The sequence below is a fragment of the Equus przewalskii genome, chromosome 28, assembly GCF_037783145.1.
Source record: "Equus przewalskii isolate Varuska chromosome 28, EquPr2, whole genome shotgun sequence".
Taxonomy (NCBI): Eukaryota; Metazoa; Chordata; class Mammalia; order Perissodactyla; family Equidae; genus Equus; species Equus przewalskii.
Window position 1 is genome coordinate 3,670,128 of NC_091858.1, and position 9,776 is coordinate 3,679,903.

At 44.9% G+C, this 9,776-nt stretch overlaps 1 protein-coding gene across 1 annotated transcript in view; it reads left to right on the forward strand.

Annotated features, from left to right (window-relative positions):
- Window positions 1-7,916, forward strand: part of ANK1 (ankyrin 1) — a 622,216-nt gene extending 614,300 nt beyond the window's left edge. The window contains exon 39 of the mRNA XM_070598780.1: window positions 7,748-7,916. Within this exon, the coding sequence (XP_070454881.1) occupies window positions 7,748-7,803 (56 nt within the window). The 3' untranslated portion in view covers window positions 7,804-7,916. The remainder of the gene's footprint in view (window positions 1-7,747) is intronic.
- The last annotated feature ends 1,860 nt before the right edge of the window (window positions 7,917-9,776 follow it).

Below are 9,776 nucleotides of genomic sequence, written 5' to 3' on the forward strand. Positions count from 1 at the left end.
GTAATTCAGCGTTTGCAGCAAGTTCACAGAACATAACTCTTGCAGATAACGAGAAGTGACTGCGCTCCCCGCTGTTCGTGCCGTGTGGGCTCTGGTCCCACTGAGCGACTTGTAGTTTCCTGGGGTGCCCACTCCTCTCTACCTGGGCACCTAGGTTCATCCTTAACCCTCAACCCCAGTTGTCCCCAGGAAGCCTCTCTGGACCCACTCCTAGAGAGACTGGGACGTTCCTCTCCACTCCTGTTAGCACATCGCGCACACACCTCCATCTCAGCACCCATCGTGGCAGCATCATTGTTCACATATTTGTCTCTCTCTCCGCCAGTCTCTAAGCTGCTTGAGGGCAAGGTCCATTAAATATGTATGATATGTGTGTGCGCACACACGTACACCTGTGCACATGGGGGGGGGCAAAAACCAACACTCCAAGGTAATTTTTACCTCGCACTTCTACTTTATTTTTAAAATAAACACACAGTACCACAAAAAAAAAAGGAATATTGGCTTTTTCGGGCTGATAAGTAACTTTGATTATCTTTCAGTCATAAAATATGGGAAAACAATTAAATTGACAGTTGATAAACACAATTTTTGGATAGACAACGTATTTAAAAGAAGATATCCACAGAGGTAAACATTAGTAAATGGGTCCTGGGGGTTTACGTGGTTGTGAACCATAACCATCTTTTTTTTTTTTTTTTTTTTTTTTTTTATTAATGTTATGATAGATTACAACCTTGTGAGATTTCAGTTGTACATTTTTGTTAGTCATGTTGTGGGTACACCACTTCCCCCTCCGTACCCTCCCCCCACCCCCCCTTTTCCCTGGTAACCACCAATCAGATCTCCTTCTCAATATACTAATTTCCACCTATGAGTGGAGTCATATAGAGTTCGTCTTTCTCTGACTGACTTAATTCGCTTAACATAATACCCTCGAGGTCCATCCACATTGTTGTGAATGGGCCAATTTCGTCTTTTTTTATGGCTGAGTAGTATTCCATTGTGTATATATACCACATCTTCTTTATCCAATTATTAGTTTCTGGGCATGTAGGCTGGTTCCACGTCTTGGCTATTGTAAATAATGCTGCAATGAACATAGGGGTGCAACGGACTCTTGAGATATCTGATATCAGGTTCTTAGGATAGATACCCAGTAATGGGATGGCTGGGTCATAGGGTATTTCTATTTTTAACTTTTTGAGAAATCTCCATACTGTTTTCCATAGTGGCTGTACCAGTTTGCATTCCCACCAACAGTGTATGAGGGTTCCTCTTTCTCCACAACCCCTCCAACATTTGTCGTTCTTGGTTTTGGATGTTTTTGCCAATCTAACGGGGGTAAGGTGATATCTTAGTGTAGTTTTGATTTGCATTTCCCTGATGATTAGCGATGATGAACATCTTTTCATGTGTCTATTGGCCATATTCATATCTTCTTTTGAGAAATGTCTGTTCATGTCCTCTGCCCATTTTTTGATCGGGTTGTTTGTTTTTTTGTTGTTAAGCAGTGTGAGTTCTTTGTATATTATGGAGATTAACCCTTTGTCGGATAAGTGGCTTGTAAATATTTTTTCCCAATTAGTGAGCTGTTTTTTTGTTTCAATCCTGTTTTCCCTTGCCTTGAAGAAGCTCTTTAGTCTGATGAAGTCCCATTTGTTTATTCTTTCTATTGTTTCCCTCAACTGAGGAGTTACAGTGTCCGAAAAGATTCTTTTGAAACTGATGTCAAAGAGTGTACTGCCTATATTCTCTTCCAAAAGACTTATTGTCTCAGGCCTAATCTTTAGGTCTTTGATCCATTTTGAGTTTATTTTGGTGTGTGGAGAAAAAGAATGGTCAATTTTCAATCTTTTGCATGTGGCTGTCCAGTTTTCCCAGCACCATTTGTTGAAGAGACTTTCTTTTCTCCATTGTAGGCCCTCTGCTCCTTTGTCGAAGATTAGCTGTCCATAGATGTGTGGTTTTATCTCTGGGCTTTCAATTCTGTTCCATTGATCTGTGGACCTGTTTTTGTACCAGTACCATGCTGTTTTGATCACTGTAGCTTTGTAGTATGTTTTGAAATCGGGGATTGTGATTCCGCCGGCTTTGTTTTTCTTGCTCAGGATTGCTTTAGCAATTCGCGGTCTTTTGTTGCCCCATATGAATTTTAGGATTGTTTGTTCAATTTCTGTGAAGAATGTTCTTGGGATTCTGATTGGGATAGCATTGAATCTGTATATTGCTTTAGGTAGTATGGACATTTTAACTATGTTTATTCTTCCGATCCATGTGCAAGGGATGTCTTTCCATCTCTTTATGTCATCGCCTATTTCTTTCAAGAGAGTCTTGTAGTTTTCATTGTATAGATCCTTCACTTCCTTGGTTAAGTTTATCCCAAGGTATTTTATTCTTTTCGTTGCTATTGTGAATGGGATAGAGTTCTTGAGTTCTTTTTCTGTTAGTTTATTGTTAGTGTATAGAAATGCTACTGATTTATGCACGTTAATTTTATACCCTGCTACTTTGCTGTAGTTGTTGATTATTTCTAATAGTTTTTCTGTGGATTCTTTGGGGTTTTCTATGTATAAGATCATGTCGTCTGCAAACAACGAGAGTTTTACTTCTTCGTTACCTATTTGGATTCCTTTTATTTCTTTTTCCTGCCGAATTGCTCTGGCCAGCACCTCCAGAACTATGTTGAATAGGAGTGGTGAAAGTGGGCACCCTTGTCTTGTTCCTGTCCTCAGAGGGATGGCTTTCAGCTTTTGTCCATTGAGTATGATGTTGGCTGTGGGTCTATCATATATGGCCTTTATTATGTTAAGGTACTTTCCTTCTATACCCATTTTACTGAGGGTTTTTATCATAAATGGGTGTTGGATCTTGTCGAATGCTTTCTCTGCATCTATTGAGATGATCATGTGGTTTTTGGTTTTCATTTTGTTAATGTAGTGTATCACGTTGATTGACTTGCGGATGTTGAACCATCCCTGTGTCCCTGGTATAAATCCCACTTGATCATGGTGTATAATCTTTTTGATGTATTGCTGTAATCGGTTTGCCAAAATTTTGTTGAGGATTTTTGCATCTATGTTCATCAGTGATATCGGCCTGTAGTTCTCCTTCTTTGTGTTGTCCTTGTCAGGTTTGGGGATCAGAGTGATGTTGGCTTCATAGAATGTGTTAGGGAGTTCTCCATCTTTCTCAATTTTCTGGAACAGTTTGAGGAGAATAGGTATTAAGTCTTCTTTGAATGTTTGGTAGAATTCTCCAGAGAAGCCGTCTGGTCCTGGACTCTTGTTTTTGGGGAGGTTTTTGATTACCGTTTCTATTTCCTTACTTGTGATTGGTCTATTCAGATTCTCCATTTCTTCCTGATTCAGTTTGGGGAGATTGTAGGAGTCTAGGAATTTGTCCATTTCTTCCAGGTTGTTCAATTTGTTGGCATATAGTTTTTCATAGTATTCTCTTATGATCTCTTGTATTTCATTGGTATCTGTTGTGATTTCTCCTCTGTCATTCCTGATTTTATTAATTTGCGATTTCTCTCTTCTTTTCTTGGTGAGTCTGGCTAGGGGTTTGTCAATTTTGTTAATTCTTTCGAAGAACCAACTCTTTGTTTCATTGATCCTTTCTATTGTCTTTTTTGTTTCAATATCGTTTATTTCTGCTCTTATTTTTATTATTTCCCTCCTTCTACTGACTCTGGGCCTTGTTTGTTCTTCTTTTTCTAGTTCTGTTAGGTGTCGTTTGAGGTTGCTTACGTGAGCTTTTTCTTGTTTAGTGAGGTGAGCCTGTATTGCGATGAATTTCCCTCTTAGGACTGCTTTTGCTGCATCCCAAATGATTTGGTATGTCGTGTTCTCATTTTCATTTGTCTCCAGATAATATTTGATTTCTTCTTTAATTTCTTCAATGATCCATTGTTTGTTGAGAAGCGTGTTGTTTAGTCTCCACATTTTTGCACCTTTCTCTGCTTTTTTCTTGTAGTTGATTTCTAGTTTAATAGCGTTATGATCAGAAAAGATGCTTGATATTATTTCAACTCTCTTGTATTTATTGATGTTTGCTTTGGTTCCCAAAATATGGTCAATCCTTGAGAATGTTCCATGTGCACTTGAGAAGAATGTGTAACCTGCTGTTTTTGGATGAAGTGTTCTATATATATCTATTAAGTCCATCTGGTCTAATTTTTCATTTAATTCTATTATTTCCTTGTTGATTTTCTGTCTGGATGTTCTGTCCATTGGTGTTAATGGTGTGTTGAGGTCCCCTACTATTATTGTATTGTTGTTGATGTCTTCTTTTAGTTCTATTAAGAGTTGCTTTACAAATTTTGGTGCTCCTGTGTTGGGTGCGTATATATTTATAAGTGTTATGTCTTCTTGGTGGAGAGTCCCTTTTATCATTATATACTGTCCCTCTTTGTCTTTCTTTATCTGTTTTGCTTTGAAATCTACCTTGTCTGATATTAGTATAGCGACACCTGCTTTCTTTTGTTCATTATTAGCTTGGAGTATTGTTCTCCATCCCTTCACTCTGAGTCTGTGTTTGTCTTTGGGGCTGAGGTGTGTTTCCTGGAGGCAGCATATTGTTGGATCTTGTTCTTTGATCCATCCTGCCACTCTGTGTCTTTTGATTGGGGAGTTCAATCCGTTTACATTTAGAGTGATTATTGAGACGTGGTGGCCTACCACTACCATTTTGTGTCTTGTTTTCCGGTTTTCTTCAGTTTCCTTTGTTTCTCGTCCCATGGTTTAATCTGTTCTGATGTAGAGCTGCTACTCTCTGTTGTTGTCCTTCTACTTATCTCCTCTGCTCTTGGTTTTGTAGTCCCTTTCCTTTTTTGGATTTTTCAGGAATGAGGGTTTTCCTGAGGATTTCCTGAAGAGGAGGTTTTGTGGCAATGAACTCCCTTAATTTTTGTTTATCTGGGAAAGTTTTTATTTCTCCATCGTATTTGAAGGATATTTTCGCTGGGTAGAGAATTCTCGGCTGTAGGTTTTTGTCCTTCAGATTATTGAATATATCATTCCACTCTCTTCTAGCCTGTAAAGTTTCTGCTGAGAAATCTGCTGATAGCCTGATGGGGGTTCCTTTGTAGGTTAGTTTCTTTTGCCTGGCTGTCCTTAATATTTTCTCCTTGTCGTTGACTTTTGCTAGCTTCACTACTATATGCCGTGGAGTTGGTCTTCTTGCATTGATAAAGTTTGGAGATCTATTGGCTTCTGTCACCTGAAGATCCATCTCCCTCACCAGATTTGGGAAGTTCTCAGCCATTATTTCTTTGAATAGGTTTTCTGCCCCTTTCTCCTTCTCTTCTCCCTCTGGTATACCTATAATCCTTACGTTGCATCTCCTAATTGTGTCTGATAATTCTCGGAGAGTTTCTTCATTTCTTTTAAGTCTTGCTTCTCTCTCCTCCTCTGCCTGCAACAATTCTATATTGCCATCTTCCAAATTGCTAATTCTTTCCTCCATATTATCGGCCCTACTGTTCAGAGCATCTAGATTTTTCTTAATCTCCTCTATTGTGTTCTTCATTTCCAGTATTTCTGTTTGGTTCTTCTTTATCGTATCAAACTCTTTTGTGACATAGCTCCTGAACTCGTTGAGTTGTCGGTCAGAATTCTCTCTTAACTCAGTGAGTATTTTAATGATGGCTGTTTTGAAGTCATCATCATTTAGATTATATATCTCATTTTCTTTGGGATTGTTTTCTGTGTATTTGTTACTTTCTTTCTGTTCTGGAGATTTGATGTATTTTTTCATATTGCTTGATGATGTTGATTTGTGCCTCCGCATGGAGATAGAGTTTAGTTGCTCCTTTCACTTGTTTCAGCTGCTGCGGTGGGGGGAGCAGCTGTTTATACTTCACCAACCAGGAACCCTGTCCGTAGTTGCTAACTGGGCCTGGGCCCCTCTTCGTAGCCACAGTGGCCCTTTGGATTCCCTCCTCTGCCGTGGGGGCCGTCACGGGGGGCTTCAGACTGCAGGTGCCTACTGTTGTTGCCCACCTAGATGCGCTCTCTCCTTGGGGTCTGCAACGGTGTTATGGGCTTTTCCAGCGGCCAGGGGTGGGATCACTTTTATTTGTCGCTCGGTTGCTGTCGGCACCCACCAAATCTCACTTGTCCTCTATGGGTCGCAGGAGAGCTATTGGCATCTTCTACAGTCTGTGGTTAGTACACCTAGCTATGCTGCTTTTGCCCTGGGGTCTTCCAGCCTTGTGGCTGGCGGCTGGGTGCCTTCTACTGGTGCTGTGCAGAGGCTTTCCCTAAGGCTTCTGTGAGCCTGTAGGGTTTCCCCCTAGGCTACTAATCTGGGTCTCTGGAACTCTCTCCAGCCCCAGTCCTCTCCGAGATCTCCGGCAATCCCTAGCCTCACCTGGTGGGCAACGGCAGCTGGGGGTCGCCCCGCCCTCTGGGCTTCTCTCCGGGCCTCTGCCGGGAGCTCTGAATGCTCAGCGTGGCCCCTCTGCTACCGGCAGACAGAGAGTTTTGTCTGCTGCCCGGGCGGAGCTCCGGCGCTTCTCCACCGGATCGCCGGACCCGCCTTTGAAAGTTCCCCCGCCCCGGTCCTCTCCGAGATCTCCGGCAATCCCTAGTCCCACGGGGCGGGCAACGGCAGCTGGGGGTCGCCCCGCCCTCTGGGCTTCTGTCCGGGCCTCTGCCGGGAGCTCTGAATGCTCAGCGTGGCCCCTCTGCTACCGGCAGACAGAGAGTTTTGTCTGCTGCCCGGGCGGAGCTCCGGCGCTTCTCCACCGGATCGCCGGACCCGCCTTTGAAAGTTCCCCCGCCCCGGTCCTCTCCGAGATCTCCGGCAATCCCTAGTCCCACGGGGCGGGCAACGGCAGCTGGGGGTCGCCCCGCCCTCTGGGCTTCTGTCCGGGCCTCTGCCGGGAGCTCTGAATGCTCAGCGTGGCCCCTCTGCTACCGGCAGACAGAGAGTTTTGTCTGCTGCCTGGCGGAGCTCCGGCGCTTCCCCACCGGGTCGCCGGACCCGCCTTTGAAAGATCCCCCGCCCCGGTCCTCTCCGAGATCTCCGGCAATCCCTAGTCCCACGGGGCGGGCAACGGCAGCTGGGGGTCGCCCCGCCCTCTGGGCTTCTGTCCGGGCCTCTGCCGGGAGCTCTGAATGCTCAGCGTGGCCCCTCTGCTACCGGCAGACAGAGAGTTTTGTCTGCTGCCCGGGCGGAGCTCCGGCGCTTCTCCACCGGATCGCCGGACCCGCCTTTGAAAGTTCCCCCGCCCCGGTCCTCTCCGAGATCTCCGGCAATCCCTAGTCCCACGGGGCGGGCAACGGCAGCTGGGGGTCGCCCCGCCCTCTGGGCTTCTGTCCGGGCCTCTGCCGGGAGCTCTGAATGCTCAGCGTGGCCCCTCTGCTACCGGCAGACAGAGAGTTTTGTCTGCTGCCTGGCGGAGCTCCGGCGCTTCCCCACCGGGTCGCCGGACCCGCCTTTGAAAGATCCCACGCCCCGGTCCTCTCCGAGATCTCCGGCAATCCCTAGTCCCACGGGGCGGGCAACGGCAGCTGGGAGACCTCCGTGCCCACCGTGTCTCTCTCTGGGACCCTCCGGGCGCCCCGAGCACCAGGCCGGGTCTCCCCGCCAATGGCGGGGAGAGACTCTCCCCGCGGGCTCAGGTGTGCAACTCCAAAGTTTCCCTCTGCGTTTAGGAGTAATTGCGGGGGGTTTAAGTAGGGTTCTGGTCACCTGTTTCCACCGTCGCTCCTCTGTTGTGTTCTCGCTCCTGCCCTAGATGTGTGTGGATCCTCTGGGGGCGTCCGTTGGAAGAAAGCCGCTTGCGGGTACTAGGCTGCCCGTCGGGGTCGGAGAGTTTTCACCTATTTCCACATCCTCCCGGAGGAAAGTCCGTCCGCCTTCCGATGTATAGTCGCGTGGGTGTCTCAGACGTCCTGAGATGCTGTCTGGATATCCTTTGTCAAGCGATAAGTGTCCAAATAATTGTAGACTCGAAGGGCGAGAGACAAAGAGGACTACTCACGGCGCCATCTTGGAAGAAGTGCCGAACCATAACCATCTTGACACTAGGCACTCAACAGCCATCAGGACTTTCAGGTTTGACACAGTTGACAGCTTCTAGCCAGACTAATGGGTAAGACAGCCTGTCAGTGCCTTTTAAGGTTGTCAGATCAAGGTCTGGGACAGCATTTTATCAGCCAAGGTTCAATCAGAGAAGCAGGACCACTAGGATATATAATAAGGAATTTGTTATGGGAATTTGACCTCTCACAATTGTGGGAGAGGCCTAAGTGTTGGTTAAAAGGCCTTTAAGAAGTTGTTGCTCCTTTTTCTGGTGCTGGAGTCTGAAGTCAGCAGACAGGCAATTGGAAAGAAAAGATGTACATGAAATAGGAAGAGCAAGGAGAAACTGGAACTGACGTAGATGGTCCAGATGCCATGAGAATAGACTAGAATCTGCATTGACCTTTTGTCACCTCTAAGCTTCCAACTTTGATGATGGGCTGAGATAGGCAGGAGAAGCTGACAGGCACTGTCACAGAGCTAAACACATCGCCCCAGGGGTTAGATCAGCTGGAAGGAGAGAGCGACAGGGACGGAGCTGCTGCACTATCAAGGTGAGCCAGCAGGTGAGCGAGCGTGTGTAGGCTGCAACAATGCCCGGTACCCAGCACCGGCTTTTTGAGCGTAAAAGGAATATGGCTTCAGGTTCACTGCTGCCTTCCAGCTGTCACACAAAATGTGTTTAGTGGCCAATGCTAACCCCAAACTTCTGGGAAACATAGTTCTTATTTAGCTAAGTTGACTTGGTGCAAATTTACCACAACCCATCCTTGTAAACTTCTTATCCACATTACCAATTTTAACAGATTTAATTCCTAACAAAGCCAATAGCAAAATCATGTTTTCACTTAATGTAATGCAAGTATCCTTCATACAAGTAAAAACATGCTAACCCTCTGCCTGAAAGAAGACACAAAGTCCCTTCATGCATCTGTGTAGGAGGTTTGTTTCACTTCTAGCTGAGTTAAATTCCCCTCTTAATATTCCCTGACTTAAATACTTAGATATAAGACTACCTACTATTAACACAACTCAGATAGTAGGAAATTGGAAGACAGTAAGAAAGAAAAGAATTGGTTAATATATACACAAGTGTGTTCTTATCAAAATAAGAAAAAATATTCTTAACTGCGGTATTACAATTTTCATTCTGCAGTTATTCACATTGTTGTAGCTGTTATTTATGAGTATCTTCTTTCATTTCTCAGTGCATATTTATTCCTTGTGTTCTTAGCAAGCACCTCGGCTGGTCGTAGTTCCCTGCTTAGTAGGGTGGTGACCCAAACTATCATTTCTGAAGAGTCTGGGCCATTAGCAGTCGTGTCTGTAATGTTCCACTAATTTATTCTCTTAAAATTCCAATAATTTAATCACAAGACACAAGGGTACTAAAGGCACCCTGTTACTAAAGTTGAATTGTGTCACCTTAAAAGACGTGTTGGAGTCCTAACCCCCTGGTTCCTGTAAATGTGACTTTATGTGGAAATAGGGTCTTTGTAGATGTCAACAAGTTAAGGTGAAGTCATCAGGAGGGTCCTAATCCAATGTGACTGGTGTCCTTTTAAGAATAGGGAAATTTAGACTTAGACCCACACAAAGGGGAGAACACTATCTGAAGACACAGACACAAAAGGAAGATAGCAATGGGACAATGGAGGTAGAGATTGGAGGTATGCTACCACTAGCCAAGGTGCTCCTGGGTTGCCAGAAGTTGGAAGGGGCAAGGAAGGATCCTCCCTTAA